At 45.0% G+C, this 17,955-nt stretch overlaps 1 protein-coding gene across 2 annotated transcripts in view; it reads left to right on the top strand.

Annotated features, from left to right (window-relative positions):
- The first annotated feature begins 8,005 nt into the window (after nucleotides 1–8,005).
- PPARGC1A (PPARG coactivator 1 alpha) overlaps nucleotides 8,006–17,955 on the top strand; it is a 625,371-nt gene continuing 615,421 nt past the window's right edge. Inside the window, exon 1 of one of the 2 annotated variants that reach the window (XM_033160824.1) lies at nucleotides 8,006–8,181. In XM_033160824.1, coding sequence (XP_033016715.1) covers nucleotides 8,047–8,181 — 135 coding nt within the window. In that variant the 5' untranslated portion in view covers nucleotides 8,006–8,046. The remainder of the gene's footprint in view (nucleotides 8,182–17,955) is intronic. The other variant, XM_033160823.1, reaches the window with a different exon arrangement.

Below are 17,955 nucleotides of genomic sequence, written 5' to 3'. Positions count from 1 at the left end.
CGAATCCCTGCGACGGGGTGAGCTCCCGTTGCTCGGTCCCAGCTCCTGCCCACCTAGCAGTTCGAAAGCACGTAAAGTGTAAGTAGATCAATAGGGACCGCTCCGGCGGGAAGGTAAACAGCGTTTCCGTGCACTGCTCTGGTTCGCCAGAAGCGGCTTTGTCATGCTGGCCACATGACCTGGAAGCTGTCTGCGGACAAACGCCGGCTCCCTTGGCCTATAGAGCGAGGTGAGCGCCGCAACCCCAGAGTCGGACACGACTGGACCTGATGGTCAGGGGTACCTTTACCTTTACCTTTACCGTTAAATAGAAAGCTGGCCATCACATTAATGTGATGGGTTCACTAAGACTCTTGAGCTACAGTACGATTACTCCTGCTGCTGGTACTACCTCCACTACTAGAAAGTTAATATGAAAGGCCTTTTGTGTGCTGAGGGAGCAATTTTGGACCATATTGTTATCCTTCCCCGATCACAGCCCATTCCGTTTGCAGAGCCCAAGTATAGAAAGTCCATTTGGATGGTGGTCTGGGAAGGAACAGTGGTCTTGGGGAGGTAGGAAATTTTGGGGACTCGGGTGCTGTGCATCTTTTCTGGGCAAGGTGAACTTTTACATATATTTGGGGTCACTACTTCCTCATATATAATGTCACCAAAAAATATACGGTACACATTTTCTCATGGATCCACCCTGCTTATTTTAACAGGAACTTTAGTGTGGATTTAGACTTCTGATATACTTCCTGTCTGGAGGGCACTTTAATACATATTTTTAACAGTAAAGCATGCTATTTTGCTACCATATAAAGGGTTGCCGCTTTAGTAATGCGATTCGAGGCTTTGACTGCAAGTCTGCTTTAATGGCATAATTGTTCATTTTTGCCATTTATTGGGGTGCAAAAGACTAACCATCAATTACGCTGATGGAGAAGAGCTGTTGAAAGGCCTGAGGAGGGCATTCAATTATCACTTCATTTTAATAACCACAGTAATGTTGAAAGTTTCTTATTATGGGTAGGTTATTAGACTCATCCATGTTTGCTTCCACTTGAACAGACAAGACGTTTATCCAGCTGCACACTTGATCATGTAGAATCCAAAGAGATCTTTATGTACCTTGAAAGAACGACGACAGCAACAAAATCCATTTATCTTCTTCTCTTATCTCTTGGCAGTTTTCAATTTGCTTTCTAAGAATGTTTCCGTTACTTGTTTGCTTCCCACCACCTTAATTTTCAGTCAAGAGCAATTCATATGTTGCTATTCAGCTGAATAGTGAGTATTGATCAGCTGCTTTCAACAACGCATTGGTGACATTTTGTATTAGATACAAATGCATGTTTCCATTTCTCCTGCAACACTTAAGATTCTGATATTTGAAGAGCACCAGATTTATACTAAAGGCTAAATATGTTTCTGTGCGCTCAGCAGGGTTGGAGAAAATGAAAGATCTTGGCTTTTATGTTAAATAACAGACATACCCTTTGAGAGAAATATCATGCCTTAGATGAGTAGAATGCCTATGAGAACAGCGCTTGCACAAATTTTAATAGATTTGTCTTCTAAATATGGTCTTGGGTTGTGTCCAATGAAGTTTTTCTGTCCATACAGTGACTTCTCCTTGTACAACAGAATTTCCCCTCTTCTACCATCTTCTCCAGAAGGTTGAGGCAGGGCCGGCCCTACCGTGAGACAGAATGAGGCAGCTGCCTAAGGCGTCAAATCCTGAAGGACAGAAAGGGGCTGGAAAGGCATGCCATTAGTCCGCCCTGCAGTCCCCAAGCTAGCTTGCTGCCCCAGCATGGCCACCACATCAATGAGGCAGTGTGAGGCGATCCACCTCAGGCGGCAGGCTCCACCGAGGGAGAGAGATCCTGATACGGACTTCGCTTTGGGTTAGCCAAAGATGCAGCCAAAAACTGAAGACGGGGACAGCACTGGCAGCAATGAGAGCCAGTGTGGTGTAGTGGTTAAGAACGGTAGACTCGTAATCTGGTGAACCGGGTTCGCGTCTCTGCTCCTCCACATGCAGCTGCTGGGTGACCTTGGGCTAGTCACACTTCTTTGATGTCTGGGCAAGTGCAGAACAGATTTGGGGGGTGCGCAGGGGAAGGAGAAGAAAGGAAACTTCCACTGCACAAGCGGAACTCACTGTGTGAATGGAACGGCTTCATTGGATACAAAACCTAGCCTTTCCAGTGAGTCCTTACCTCTTTTCTGTTCCCATTCGGCATATAACAAAATCATTTTCCAAGTGTTCCCCTTAACTCTTTTAACTTAGAATATCTCAGCCAGAAGAGTAATAATAATAATAATAATAATAATAATAATAATAATAATAATTTATTTGTACCCTGCTCATCTGGCTGGGTCCCCCAGCCACTCTGGGCGGCCTCCAACAGATATTAAAATATATTAAAATATCACAGGTTAAAAACTTCCCTAAAAAACTTCTCCTAACCTAGTTGATACACTCATCACACCTTAAACGTTATGTGGTAACTGGACTTCTCCGCTAAAACATAGTCGTGGACATAGCAGGGGGGCAGTTGCCCACCCAATCAAGTAAATAAATAAAAATACTTAACTAACTGTCCAATTGCCTTGCTTATAACTCGGTTCTGCCAACATAAATCCTGCCTCCCATAACATAAATCCTGGTTAGGCCCATGAACATAGTCCACACTTAATTAGATTATTCCGCAAGTTTTGAAATGCCTGGCCTAAAATATTTAGGTACCAAATAAGTCATAACTAACACCTGGAAATTGGTGGGGGTGATGTTCCAGGCTCCTGTGTCCGTTAGCAAAAAATCACGAAAGTGGGAAGCAGCATCTAAAAACTTCTAAATGCCTGATTTTTCCTGCTCTCCAATCTTCTGATCTCTCTCCACACAGCTCTTCAACAGTAGCTGAAACTTTGGGACTGGCTGGAAGCTATTTCACCACTGCATTCTATATCAGCTGCAACTTCCATGTTGTCTTTAAGGGCAGCTCTCACTTAAGTGCATTGAAGTAATCTAACCGGGAGGTTACTAGGGCATGGACTATTATGGTCTACCAGGAACGGTCACAGCTATCAAGCCAGCTGAAACTGGCTGAAAGCATTCTGAACCACAGGCACCAAACAAGGCTAGTTAAGCCTGCTCTCTTTGGTGACTTTTCATCTCTTGAAACAAAATTTAAAAATTCCTTCCAGTAGCACCTTAGAGACCAACTAAGTTTGTTCTTGGTATGAGCTTTTGTGTGCATACACACTTCTTCAAATACACTGAAAGAGAAGTCACCAGACCCTTATATATAGTGAGAGGGTGTATAGTGAGATAAGAATCCAATGTCTCTATTCAGACCAAGTCTCTCCATGGTTTTAAGTTTATTACCAAACTTAAAACCATGGAGAGACCTGGTCTGAATAGAGACATTGGATTATCTCATTATACATTATACATGATAAAGCTATTTTTTATCATTATACATGATAAAGCTATTTTTAGCCATCTCATCCCTTGCTTTTTCCTGTAAGACCAATTGCAGTCGTCAACAGGTTTTCCACACCTATTAGCCAATCACCCATTCCCACCACCCTTCTGAGTAATACCCCTCCCCACCCTCTCCCTATATATAAGGGTCTGGCGACTTCTGTTTCAGTGTATCTAAAGAAGTGTGCATGCACAGGAAAGCTCATACCAAGAACAAACTTAGCTGGTCTCTAAGGTGCTCGGTCCTAGCTCCTGCCCACTTAGCAATTCGAAAGCATGTCAAAGTGCAAGTAGATAAATAGGGACCGCTCCAGCAGGAAGGTAAACGGCGTTTCCGTGCGCTGCTCTGGTTTGCCAGAAGCGGCTTTGTCATGCTGGCCACATGACCCAGAAGCCGTCTGTGGACAAATGCCAGCTCCTTCAGCCTATAGAGCGAGATGAGCGCTGCAACCCCAGAGTCGGACATGACTGGAACTGATGGTCAGGGGTCCCTTTACCTTTAAGGTGCTACTGGAAGGAATTTTATGTTTGTTTCAACTACGGCAGACCAACACGGCTACCTACCTGTAACTATTTCATCTTGAGTCATCCTTCCATGCTACGAGGAAAAGTTATAGGGACCCAATTAAGCAACTTCAGTAATTTTGTGTAAGGGAAAGGGCTAAGTTGATTTTCCCCTGACAACCAACCTGCAAAATCTACTTGCAAAAAAAATAAATAATTGGGAGAGAACCACACAGCATGTAACACACAAGAGCTTTTTGTTTGTTTGTTTGTTCCTCAGCTGTAAAATCTATTGCTATACAGAGGAATACGCAGTGAAGAAAATAAAAATGTGGAGTTGCAAACCTTCTTAGGTAGGAATGTTCTTCAGCGGCACAGATGGTGCGTGTACCTGTGGGCAAAAGACGAGTAAAACTTGCATGGTTAAGCAGAGATGTACTCAAGTTCATTAGGGAATGGAAGGAGGATAAAGGAGGATAAAGGCATATATACGTCTCCAGCATATTTAAAAGCAAATTCTGCTTGGACGACATAAACTAGAACATGCCCTATCCTAGAGGTACAAACAGAAAACCAAATAGAGGAAGACAGGATATGCAGATAAGATCATGCAACAATATCAAAAAGTATTAGCTTGAATATGCGCTGGAAGCATCAAGAGTACGAACTTGGCTGTTTCTCTCACCCAGAAATATCCAGTTTTCTGGTCTTCCAAGCTGTGTGTCCGAAAGATAACCCAGGGATTTGTGTGTGCATATATATGTGTGTGCATTTTTTGGGGGGGGGGGAATTGAAAATGATGTGGGGTGCTGTTGAAACTGTTTTTTGGTGGGGTAATGAAGCAGTGAAAGGGGTGTGGAAATTGCAGGGAGATGAATGGCTTATCAGGGAAATTTAGAAGGGAGTGTGTCTAAGGCTACAGTCCTTGTACTTAGAAGTCTAAATAAAATTGGATAGGATGGGACTGCGTTTTTTTTTTTTTAGAAATCGAGTTTATGAGCATAGCTGTCAAATTTTCCCTTTTTAAAGGGGAAATTCCCTTATTCCGAATAGGATTCCTCGCAAGAAAAGGGAAAAGTTGACAGCTATGGTTATGAGTTTTGCTTTGGTGTTTCCATTATATGTAGGCCTATATATTAAAATAAGCTGGGTGCTTTCAGAGGTTTTATAGTAGAGGTTGGATGGCCATCTGTCATGGACGCTTTAGTTGAGATTCCTGCATTGTAGGGGGTTGGACTAGATGACCCCGGGAAGGTCATCATCAATTCTATGCATTGTAAATTTGAAATGCCCTTCTTGGTATTCTCTCATTCCTCACCCTCTCTTTCTTTAATCCTTAGAATTTATTAGGGCTCAGATTTAGCAATCACCTTTCCTTGGCTGTTGTTTCACAGCTGTAGTTCCCAACCTGCAGCTGGTACAGGAGCTGGGTGCCGCTGTTCATGTTGGCTGTCATTTTAAAATACTGTGCTTTTAGAAGCAAAATGAAAAAAATAAAAATAAATAAAAATTCGGAATTGACTTTTTGTCAGGGAACTTTCAAAAATTACAACACGCAGCAAAGAAATACACTTCATTTTGCCTCTCCGTGGAAATGGGAATGTATACAGGACAGCACAGGGGCTTAAAGGAGAAGTGGAACAGATTATCATTATTTTTATTTATAAGATTACAGCACAATCGTATATATATCTACTCAGAAGCCAACCCCCCCCCCCATTGAGTTTAATCGGAGTTATCTCAGCATAAATGTGGATAGGACTGCAGTCCTAGTTAGTGTGAGAGAAGCCCCTTGATATATTTACAGTATTCACCATTTGACCAAACCACCTCTTTCTCCAGCTGCATCTTAGGGTGAATAATCAGGCCGCCTTTATTCCTTTAGGTTTTCCCAGAACAATTATTGCCTTTTATATTTACATACATCATTTCTAATTATATGCTATGTTTACTTGTGTTGTTGTTAAAGTAGATGTCCTTTATTTAGACCTTTCACCTTAAAAAAAAAGTGCATCAAAAAGCAACGATGGAGAGCCACAAGGTTATAAGCAGGATTTGTGACCTTAGTGCATGCTTGCAGGAAAACAGACGCATTGTTTGCCAAGTAAAAAGGTAAGGCAGCCGCTTTCCTATGGCGAGGGCTCTGAAGCAACCAAAGAAGAGTGCTCCATCTTTGGGTAATTGTATTCAAGATTTGGCGTGTGGGGAGAAAGAACAAGGGCCACGCTGCATATGCAACAAGCAGCTCATTTTGAACGCCCCCTTTCTCAGGAGCCTTCAGCTGCCTGTCTTCACAGCAATGAACTGCCGGCCAGGTGCTATCAATAAAGACGAGAAAGCCGGCTTGCAAACCAAACGGTTGCAGGGAGGCTCTTAAGTGAGAGAGCTTGACCTCTGTTGCTCTATTATTATAATATTTTAAGGGGGGGCGTGTCGCGCGAAGAAAAGCCTTTAGTCTTCTCTGCTTTCGGAGGCTAAGTTCTTCTTTTGATGTGCGTGTTTATCCTCGGAAAGGAACTCTGCCCCGAAGAGAATGCCTGCCACTGAGGCTGCGATCCTATTAGACACGATAAAAATCCCCTGAACGCACTGGAACCTGCTTCTGAACGTCCATGGATAGGATTGTGCGCTATTAGCTTTGAAAGGGGAGCAGAGTAAAGTCTTCCTTCCCAAACCTGTGGCTATTTTACATGTTTTCTTTAGCAGCTGCTGCATATAGGTCCCTCGGGCGAGGGACTCCACGTCTGAGTCCCCCTTAAATCCCTCGGGGGCGAGATGAAGGGGATCAGAGACGAGAAACGCGCCGAGAACATGCTCAGAATGTTCTCAGAATGCGTTGCTCTTAGGGGGGGAAAGGGTTTTCTGTCTGTTGGCTTCAGACATCTATCCCGCGAAGCCACCCGCCGAGCGTCACCCTCGGCTCTGGCCTTTCCTAGAATCGGAAGGGACCCCAAGGGTCATCTAGTCCAACCCCCTGAAATGCCGGAATGCTTTTGCCCGACATGCTTGTGTGTGTGTGTGCGCGCGCCAAACTGGGTATTTGATCCAGGTGAAATAAAGCCCAGTGTTTTATGGATTGTCCCCCCCCCCCTTTTTGGTTCCATTGTCTTAAATTATGCCAATAAAGAATGAATGGACGAAGCCTCGTTTCGCTCCTGAGGATGGCGCCCTGTGCATGCTCAGGAAACCGCGTAGAGCCAGGTGGGTCGGGCCTAAGCTGCCCTGAGCTCTGGTGGCGCAAAATCAACTCAGCACATGCTTAGAGGCTCTCTCTGTGTGTGCTCAGTCATTTGGTGGTGGTCGGGGGAAGAAGAAGCGGAACCAGGCACTTTCGCGCGTGAGAGTGAGATGCACTCTGCACATGCACTGAAGTTCCCAGCAGCAGCGCCCAGCTGCAACCTGATGTTTGAAAAAAAAAAAAAAAACAGGAAAAAAAGCCGGGCGCTCGGGCTTGAAAACCTGCCAGCGGGCGGCAGATTCTCCAACTTGAGCTTGTTTCGTCTCTCTCTCTCTCTCTCTCTCCACCCCTCGTGCGCACCCCGATCCTCGGCAAGTCCGCCTCCCTCCTTCCCTGAAGACAAGGGCTCCCCTCCCCAGCCCAAGCGCGCATCCCCAGCCCTTGGCGCAGTTGGGGCCAGCCGCCTCCTTTTTGCGCATCGCGCTCGCCCGCAAAGGAGGGAGCCCGGCTCGTCTTCGTCAGCGGGCACCGAGCACGGGGCGCTTCTCCCGTGTCGCTTTCGCAGCGCCGGGCTGTTGGTCACACGCAGCCTGTGTGTCCCCAGCAGCGGCGGCGGGCGGGCGGGCGAGTGAGCGCGCCCACGTGATTCCGGCGGTGGCTCCTGACGGCGCCTCTCCAAAGAGCCGCACACCAGAAGGAGAGCGTCCAGAGAGAGAGCCCCGCCGTTGCCGCTGCGCTCGCTCGCTCGCCAGCCTCTCCCTGCGCTGCCAGGACGCCGCCGCCGCCGAAGAGTTTCGCCCAGGCTCTCCCGCCCAAGTGCCGCGCGCCGCTCGAGCGTCTCCGTCTCTCCGTCTCTCTCTCTCACCGTGGGCAGCGAGAGGGAGGCATGGCTGGCTGCGGGCTCTCCGAAGATGCCGCCTTCTCCCTCTCCTCCTCCTCCAGCGCCGCCGCCGCCACCACCTCCTCCTGCTCCTCCTTCTGCAACCTCGCCGCCTCTTGGGAAGCCCCCTTCAGCCACCAGGTAAAAGGAAGGGAGGGAGGGAAGGAGAAGTGGGGCGGGGTGGGGGTGGGTAGGTGGGAGCGCTCTGCTCCTGGGGTCGGAGGGCGGCGTGTGAAGGGGTGGGGGGAAATAATGCCCGCGTTGCGCCTCGACTCGACGCCTGTTGGTCTCGCTCTCGGCGAAGCTCGGCTTGGCTTCTTTTCCTTGGGTGGGCAGTTTCGTGAGCGTTTCCAAAGGGGGGGCACGGGAGATCTTTTGGGGCGGTTTCACGCCCCCTTTTCCCCTCACAGGTGCGCCAGAGAGGGAGAGCGCGCGCCCTTTCCGGAGGTAAAGGTGCGTTTGCCAGAAACAACTCTAGAGCACACCAGGGGAACTCGAGCAGAACCTTTCCCAAATCATCTCTCTCTTTCTGGCCGAGTCCTTCCTCCTCAGAGTGGCCCAGGTGAATTTGCTGCTTGGGAGGTCCTCGACACTTTCTGCCCTTTCCTCCAAGGAAAAAAAAAGTGCCCCCTTTCTCAGTTTCCTTCATCAATTTCGGCTTCCATTGCTTTCTCTCCTGCAACTTCCTAGGATGGATGAAGATGCCCACCACGTCCACATAGGAAGTCTGGGCCTCACTCTGATATCAAAAGCATCCCCATTCCCGTCTCTCTCTTTCCCCATCTCCCTTCCCCAACCCTCACACTTAACTTTGATGACTGTGCAATGCAGAGCTTGCAGCCAAACAAAGCCCTTTCCAATTTCTTCTTATCCCTACTTTGTTTTCTACAGAGAGTCCTTTTTTAAAAAAACAACAACACAGGGTTGGAGAGGAGGGAATAGTACTAGTAGTATCATTTCTGTGGGAAATCTTGAATATTGGTAAAAGAGCTCCTCCAACGTCTCTGGAATGAGCTGTTGTGGTGGGCTTTTGCTGCCCCTACTGCTTGTTCGGTGAAAGTCTTTGGGCGACCGAGTCTTGTCAGAAACTATCTTGCAAGTGAGCTGGACCGTTTTTTTTTTGGGGGGGGGGGGTTGTAGGAATTTGTCTGATGGGAGAAAAGTTGACTTGGTAGAGGGAGAGGCTTCTGGAGAAGGTGAGATGCCCCAGCAGGCAGAGGAGACAAAGGATTGTCAGAAAGGGAACGGCAGACAGACAACTCCTTCCACCCCTTTTCCTTCCCTAGCCTAGTGGAAAGGATGGAACGGGGTGGAATCTCCTTGGCACTGTGCCCACCTGTCAGGTGGTGGTGATGGTGACCGGCTAGGCTTGTGCGCTCCCTTTCCTTCTCTACTGGGGGAAGAAGTGTTGCTTAGCTCATGGAAAAACGTGCAGCTCGCAGCCCTGGTTTCCAGGAAACTAAAATCCCCAAACTAGCAGTTGCCAGTTTAAGGTTACATTTCGCAGCGCAGGATCAAGAGACTGCACATCTCTCTCTCTCTCTCTGCCTCCAGGAGTTGTTAATACGGAAGGCTCCTTCTTCAGCAGCCAGTCTGAGAGCTTTAGACGTTAAGAGAAAGAGAGAGAGAGAGAGAGGAGAAGGGAGCTCAGGGGCACAGAGAGTATTATTATTGATGGGGGCTTCTGGAGCCCTGACAACTGTGTTGTGTTTCCCAGTAAGCAGCGGAATAAGTATCGAACTCTTTAGTGTGTCTCTGGGTGGGAGGAAATATTTATCAGCACCCAATGAAGAAGGCACCTGGTGTCAGGTCGGCGTGATGGATGGCTGTACAAGTCTACACTGGGGGGAAGGAAGGGTTGCTAGGATAGGGGTGGGAATCGCTATTGCTGATGTGTTTTACCTTCTATTTCCACTGGCCTGGCATTCAGAGCAAACGTTTCAAAAATGAACAGAAACCTAGCTGATTTCATAAAGTTGGCTTTTGCAAAGATGGATGCACCATACAAGTGAGCAGAACAATATAGACCCTGCCTGTGAAAGGGGTGGGGGAGGAATCCATTCTGTGGGTCACACTGCCATCTTTTTTGCTTTCTCATGTTTGCCCCCATTGAAAGGGCTAAAACTGGCATTATTTAGCTGCCAACTACAAATGCTTACCATATCATGGGCACTATCCTTTGTATCTGTAATACAGTGCGATTTGTTGAGCACGTCTCAACATGTCTGTGCAGCAACAGTGTAGTTTATGAAAAACTTACTTGTGGTTTGTGCAAACAGAAAAAAAAATCATTAAGCTTGGAAAGGTGTTGGTAAAAATGGTTTCCCTAAATAATTCCAAGCTTACAGAAGTGGATAAATGTGAATTGTAATGTCCTCTCTAATGTGCATCTTTTTTTAAAAAAGGATTTTCAGCTGTAAACTAGGAAAATTGCTGATAAATCTATAGCTGCTCACTTCATACAACATCTGACTAATGCTGCATTTTATTTCGGGCAAGAATCAGAGCGATAATTTGGGAAGATGATCTATTTTAGTACGCCTGTAAACTCTTGAAATGTAGTGTACAAACTACAGTTAAATATGTATAATGCAGGAACTTGTCTCCTATTCTTCACAATCATAATATCTCATATGGTCAGTTGCTGAATTTCATCCATTAGAGAATAGCAGTGTGATGCTCACTAGCAATTTGCAATCGGAAACTAATTGTGAAAAGGTGCAAAATTACTTTTTATAAGTGATGTTTTCTCTCTCTCGCTGAAATATAGCACTAAATGTCAGACATGGTTTAGAATTAAATGTCAGACATCACTTTTTGCTTAAAGTGATGCCAGGAGTATACAAGCTATTATCTCTCCTCTCTAAATATAACAGCAGCAGTTACCCAGGGATAAAAAAAAATGTCTTGTGTAGTAGTACAATTTTGTGTAGGGGAGGAAATCCTCAAATTTCAATATACCACAAAAAGGGCAGGCAAGCTATAGTGGGGGGAAACAGTTTTTTATTCCTAGATCAATATGATGCACTCTGTGAACATCTAATACCATATAAAAGCATCCTTTGTAAATATCAATAGAAGTTCAACAAGGACTTGCTAAATCTGTTCCTGGCATAGCAGGATATATATTGTAATAAAACGGTGCATAAACAAAGGCAACACTTGCGTTGTATAAACTCCCAAGTAGGAAGAATGAAGAGAAACGCTGTGCAGCTTTGAAGCCCTGCAACACAGAATAAATTGTTGTTCTGATTTCTAACTTTTAAAACCACGCTATATGTTTTATTTATTTATTATTTTGCATTTCCATGACATGAAACCCTTCCTGTATCTTTCAGCACCCAGATGTAGAGCATGATTTGTTGAGAGTCTTCTTCAAGGAAACTACTCTTTGTAGTGCCACAGAAGAGCTGTAGCTGGGAAATGGCATTTGAGAGAATACAAGTGTCAAGCTGACTGTTCCAAATTAAAACCCTGGGCACCCAGCGCTAAGAAAACCTACTGTTGAACCTAGTCAGGATCATAAGTACTTATCTGGATATGCACAAGAACCTGCAAGTTACCCAGCGAGGATTTTTTAGGGTCCCCTACCCCTGCCTTTCAGGGACGCGGGTGGCGCTGTGGGTTAAACCACAGAGCCTAGGGCTTGCTGATCAGAAGGTCGGCGGTTCGAAACCCCGCAACATGGTGAGCTCCCGTTGCTCGGTCCCAGCTCCTGCCCACCTAGCAGTTCGAAAGCACGTCAAAGTGCAAGTAGATAAATAGGTACCGCTCCAGCGGGAAGGTAAACGCCGTTTCATGCGCTGCTCTGGTTCGCCAGAAGCGGCTTAGTCATGCTGGCCACATGACCCGGAAGCTGCACGCCGGATCCCTCAGCCAGTAATGCGAGATGAGCCCCACAACCCCAGAGTCGGACACAACTGGACCTAATGGTCAGGGGTCCATTTACCTTTACCCCTGCCTTTCAGGATGACTGTGAGGGGATTATAAGTGTACTTGTTGGACTGAGCCTAAGCTCAGAACAATTTTCTTTTCTTCTTCTTATTTTTTTATAGTGTTGATCCGTTGTAGAACAGGCAAGACAAAGCAAAATTTGCAGGCCACCTGTGTAACCAATCACTTTGTGAGAAATCAGCCGACTCCTCCCTTTCAGTGATGTCACAGCTGTTTACAGAAGCTGTGCTATAGAGGAAAAAATAGAATCGCACTGGCACCTATTGTTGGGAGAAGGGACATTCTGGTTCATTTTGAAGCTTTTTTTTTTTTTGGTATTTTTGGAAAGCAGTTAGTCAGGTAATTCTTTTTGAGAAACCCAAGATTTTAGTGTAGCTGTTGTACGGCAGTTTCATACGCCCCCCCCCACCCAAAGTCAAAGGCAGCTCTTTCTAATCCAAGTTTAATTTTATGCAGAAATGTTAGTTTTTGAGAGTTTGTAAACCTTTAAAAAATTCACCCTTCTACTTTTTCATTTGCAAAGGCAAATAAGTCCATTGTTACAGTTACAGGTAGGTAGCCGTATTGGTCTGCCATAGTCAAAATAAAATAAAAAATTCCTTCCAGTAGCACTTTAGAGACCAACTAAGTTTGTTCTTGGTATGATCTTTAGAAGTGTGCATGAACACGAAAGCTCATACCAAGAACAAACTTAGTTGGTCTCTAAGGTGCTACTGGAAGGAATTTTTTTATTTTATTTTGTTAAGTCCATTGTTAGTATATGCATACTGCAGTGGGAAGAATGTTGTGATTTAAACAGTTCTGTGAGGTGACTAATTTTGCTAGGGAGTCAAAAAGTAGTTTACCATAGCCCTGTAGTGGAGTGGAGTGGAGTGTTGTGATCTCTTCTCTCGCTGGTAATTTTTTTCTTTAAGGGAAATGTAATGGGGGGGGGGGGCTGCTGATTGTATCAGCAAAAGCAGGCATGGGATGATTAATTGCATTCCCACCCGTGGGGGGTGGGTCTTAATGTACAGGATGTTACTTCTGAAATAAATGTGCAGATCCTTTTTTTTCTCTGAAATGAAAAAGGTGGCTGTTTGTCCTGTGCTAATAACATGACCAGGGGTCAGCAACCTTTTTCAGTCGTGGGCCGGTCCACCGTCCCTCAGACCATGTGGGGGGGGCCGGCCAATTTTTTTAAATAAAAAATATGAACAAATTCCTATGCCCCACAAATAACCCAGAGATGCATTTTAAATAAAAGCACACATTCTACTCATGTAAAAACACCAGGCAGGCCCCACAAATAACCCAGAGATGCATTTTAAATAAAAGGACACATTCTACTAATGTAAAAACATGCTGATTCCTGGACTGTCTGCGGGCCGGATTGAGAAGGCGATTGGGCCACATCTGGTCCCCGGGCCTTAGGTTGCCTACCCCTGCCCTGGGCAATCAGGCAAACTGCTATTTACAGGTCTGTGTGGGTTGTTCATTTCAATAAAATGATCCACATCTAGAATAGGATATGCATCTTTAAACTTAAGTGTAGAAAATGTATCCATGCTCCAAAGGAAACATTGGAAAGGTAGTGCTGTACAGTATAATAATACGATGCTAATTCATAATAAATAATTCAGTTTACTAAATTAAAAAGTAGCACCTCTCTTCCCACCAGTTGATGAATGCATTCTTCAGTACATACATACATACATACATACAGGTGAAGCTCGAAAAATTAGAATATTGTGGAAAAGTCCATTTATGTAAGCAATTGTTTTCATTAGGTACTGGAGTTTAATATATGAGATAGACTCATGACATGAAAAGCAAGATACGTGAAGCCTTTGCTTGTTATAATTGTGATGATTATGGTGCACAGCTGATGAAAACCCCAAAGTTGAGATTGTTAATTTGGGGTTCTCATCAGCTGTACGCCACAATCATCACAATTATAACAAATAAAGGCTTGACATAGCTCGCTTTGCATGTCATGAGTATCTCATATATTAGTTTCACCTTTTAAGCTGAATTACTGAAAGAAATGGACCTTTCCGTGATATTCTAATTTTTCGAGTTTCACCTGTACATACATACATAAATTTATTTGTATGCCACTTTTCCGCAGTTCAAACCATCTCAAGGAGGCTTACAGCATGGAAAAAATGCATAACCACAACGTAACAAACGAAGTCATAAACAATAAACAAAACATTAAAAAATACACAACCAAACAGAACAATTTCCATACAAAGCACAAAAAGATCTAAAATAAAGATACAAAGGGCAGCAGCAGCCACCCTTTCCCAGCAAACTCAGCTTTTGTAGCTGGAGTCAGTCAGGGCCTCACTGTCCCAAACCAGGTGAAAAAGGCCTGCAAGGCAATAGAATTTCAGCGGGGCTTACTCCTTGAGTGGATTGGATACCTTTTGTACATAAGTAGAAATTCTAAGTTGAAATACGATGGTCCAAAAATGTTTTCATTATTTTATGTAGGCTAGAATCCAGAATTTTACATGCAAGAGAAGGAAGAAGTGTTAGTAGTAACTGTTAAGTAGCTAAATGAACAGGGCAGAGATTTCTTAACTGGTCAAATGTTTAGGTGGGCTAGCAGGAATGTAAAAGTGCAGGGGTTTGCATTGCAATGAGAATGGGGTCACCCACCCTTTGTACTCATCGTCAGGGAAGCAGAAACTTCTTCCAGCGTGACCATAGGAAATCAATGAGTATACTATGCTAGTGTAGAGATAAATGTGTACTGCTGAAAGGTATTAAATATAAAAGGGCAGCAGTGGAGTGATTTACTACATTGTGGCAGAATGATTTGTTGTTGGTCAACCGAGAGAGGATTTTTTTTAGTTTAGGACCACAGTCATTATATTCCAAATATTTCAATGTTGTGCCTCATTTTAAATGTAACTTGTTTGCAGCAAAATGAACAGGTTGCCAAACTTCTTTCCCTGCCTTAAGTCTCTGTGTTGATTATCACTTGGAAAGATTCTTTTGAAAATACAAAATATATAGGAGGAGTGATTGCTTCAATGGAAACAGTTGCCCATTGAGAATATTGTGTCTCTCCCCCCCCCCCCAACCACTTTGTTTTACTGTAGTGCAGTGTTTTTCAACCTTTTTTGGGCAAAGGCACACTTGTTTCATGAAAAAAATCACGAGGCACACCACCATTAGAAAATGTTAAAAAATTTAACTCTGTGCCTATATTGACTATATATAAAGTAATTCTTTTGAATTTTTCAATGTTTCCCACGGCACACCAGGCAACATCTCGCGGCACACTAGTGTGCCGCGGAACAGTGGTTGAAAAACACTGCTGTAGTGTGATCTTTAGATTTGAAACACTTACTATAAAGTGGCTGAGGGTGAACAGAAAGTTAAGTTTCTATGCGCAGTTTATAGGAAATAGACGTCAATCTTCTGAATATTATCCATGGTTTACAGGCAAAACTGTGGTACCACGATCTATGATTCTGCTGCTGTGTATAATGGGATATTCTTCTTGGCTCTCAGCACTGCAGCAAGGGAGATAGAGAACAGTATTTTAGGCACCCATTCTTCATACATTTTAATTAATGTTGTTGTTCAGTCGTTCAGTCGTGTCCGACTCTTCGTGACCCCATGGACCAGAGCACGCCAGGCACGCCTATCCTCCACTGCCTCCCGCAGTTTGGCCAAACTCATGCCAGTCGCTTCGAGAACACTGTCCAACCATCTCATCTTCTGTCGTCCCCTTCTCCTTGTGCCCTCCATCTTTCCCAACATCAGGGTCTTTTCTGGGGAGTCTTCTCTTCTCATGAGGTGGCCAAAGTACTGGAGCCTCAACTTCAGGATCTGTCCTTCTAGTGAGCACTCAGGGCTGATTTCTTTGAGAATGGATAGGTTTGATCTTCTTGCAGTCCATGGGACTCTCAAGAGTCTCCTCCAGCACCATAATTCAAAAGCATCAATTCTTCGGCGATCAGCCTTCTTTATGGTCCAGCTCTCACTTCTGTACATTACTACTGGGAAAACCATAGCTTTTTAATTAATATTTGGTGCTAAATTATGTTTATACCCCTACCAATCTTTTAATGTAACCTTGCAAACTATTTGCTAACAAACTTGAATTGGTACATTCATACTTTTGATAACGGCGTGCAGTGCTTTTTTTCCCTGGGGATACGCATACCCCTAAACATTTTGTGAATCTAAGTTTGACCTCATTGAGGGGCAGTATTTCAATATGAGTAGAAAAATGAGAATACCCCTAAACATTTTTAAAGGAAAAAAAAAACACTGAGTGTAATTTTTTTCAATTATTGCCACCAGAATAATAAAGGTAAAGGGACCCCTGACCGTTAGATCCAGTCACGGATGACTTTGGGGTTGTGGTGCTCACCTCACTTTATTGGCCGAGGGAGCCAGCGTACAGCTTCTGGGTCATGTGGCCAGCATGATTAAGCCGCTTCTGGCGAACCAGAGCAGCGCACGGAAACGCCGTTTCCCTTATCTACTTGCACTTTGACGTGCTTTCGAACTGCTAGGTGGGCAGGAGCTGGGACCGAGCAACGGGAGCTCACCCCGTCGCAGGGATTCAAACCGCCGACCTTCTGATCGGCAAGCCCTAGGCTCTGTGGTTTAGACCACAGCGCCACTATATACTGTAGTGCAAACTATTAATGAATATACTTTAGTCTGGAATATCATGACTTACCCATAACGTACAAGGTTTCCAGATATTCTCACTGTGTAACTGGGTACACTCTCTCAACCATTGCTTTGCATAATCTTCAAGCTTTGCGTGTCGGGGTCCCCAAACCACCCCTCAAATGAAACACACTTCACACAAGAATATAAGTTTAAAGTTTTTGGCATTATTTTGGCCACAACTTTATTAAAATACAAAATATGTGAGTGGTTGCTTAGGCATTGGTTAAGACTATCTGTCCCGCTGGGGACAGAACTGACATCCACCCGCCTGTGGAAGTCAGTAAAGGAGAAAACACTTTGGGGAGAAACTGTGCGCCCGTTGTCCCCTAATGCTCCCAGGGGCTCTTGCGTGGGCCCTGGCCCCTGACCAGGGGGTATGGACAAAGCATGGTGAGCCCCTGGATTCATTTAACGGAATTTCCCATGCAGCAGCAGCATTGCAGGGGCAGCCACAGCCAACCCTGCCCCTCCACCAACCAATTTAATAACCAATGCCTAACCGCCAACCTTACAAGTTGTGACTAATTGCTACGCAGTAGGTGAAAACCAGATGGCACCTGCCAATCAGCCAAATGGAAAAATTCCTACCAGGCCCCTGCCCCAAAAGCAGACGACCCCACGACAGGCATAGCAAGGTCAACACAGAGGCCTAATAACAGGGAGGGAGGGCAGGTGATCCGATGCACGAAGCCAGGAGAGCTCCCACGCTGTGTGCAGGGTCATTTTTAGGCTCTGGGCTGTCCATCAACAAATTGCAACATATGAATCCCCCCAACGACACCTAGAGCCCAATCATAGTAGTAGCCATCCATACTAACCCGCCCAGCAACAGAGGGGTGGCCTGTTGGCCCCCACCGCAACACGTGCTCTCCATGAAGGAGAACCCGCTTTCTTGCGTGTTTTGCTCTTTAATTTTCTTTATAGGAATCTGATCAGCTTACTTGCTTGTTGTTGCTTAACAAAAGCTAGGTGTCTGGGCCCCCTGCTGACTGTGGGCCCACGGCATCTGTAGCCCAACCTGTTCTTGGGGGCCTCGATTGTGTGAGTGAGAGAGGTGATATCTGACTCTATTTATTAAAATACTTAGGACTGAGGACTACTTTAATTTGGCTCTAGATGCCAGGACTGGTCCCCACACAAAGAAGAGTATTGCTGTAAGCGTTTATTAACTGGTTCCCCAAATATTTTTGAGGTTTAAGTGTATGTTTATTCTGTGTAAATACAGAGATATATGTAGACCAATAGTTTGAAGTGGGTCTGAGGGAACCTGGTTTA

Source organism: Lacerta agilis, chromosome 9, assembly GCF_009819535.1.
Source record: "Lacerta agilis isolate rLacAgi1 chromosome 9, rLacAgi1.pri, whole genome shotgun sequence".
Taxonomy (NCBI): Eukaryota; Metazoa; Chordata; class Lepidosauria; order Squamata; family Lacertidae; genus Lacerta; species Lacerta agilis.
Note: the sequence above shows the minus strand (reverse complement) of the source record. Positions and strands in the feature narration are given on the sequence as shown.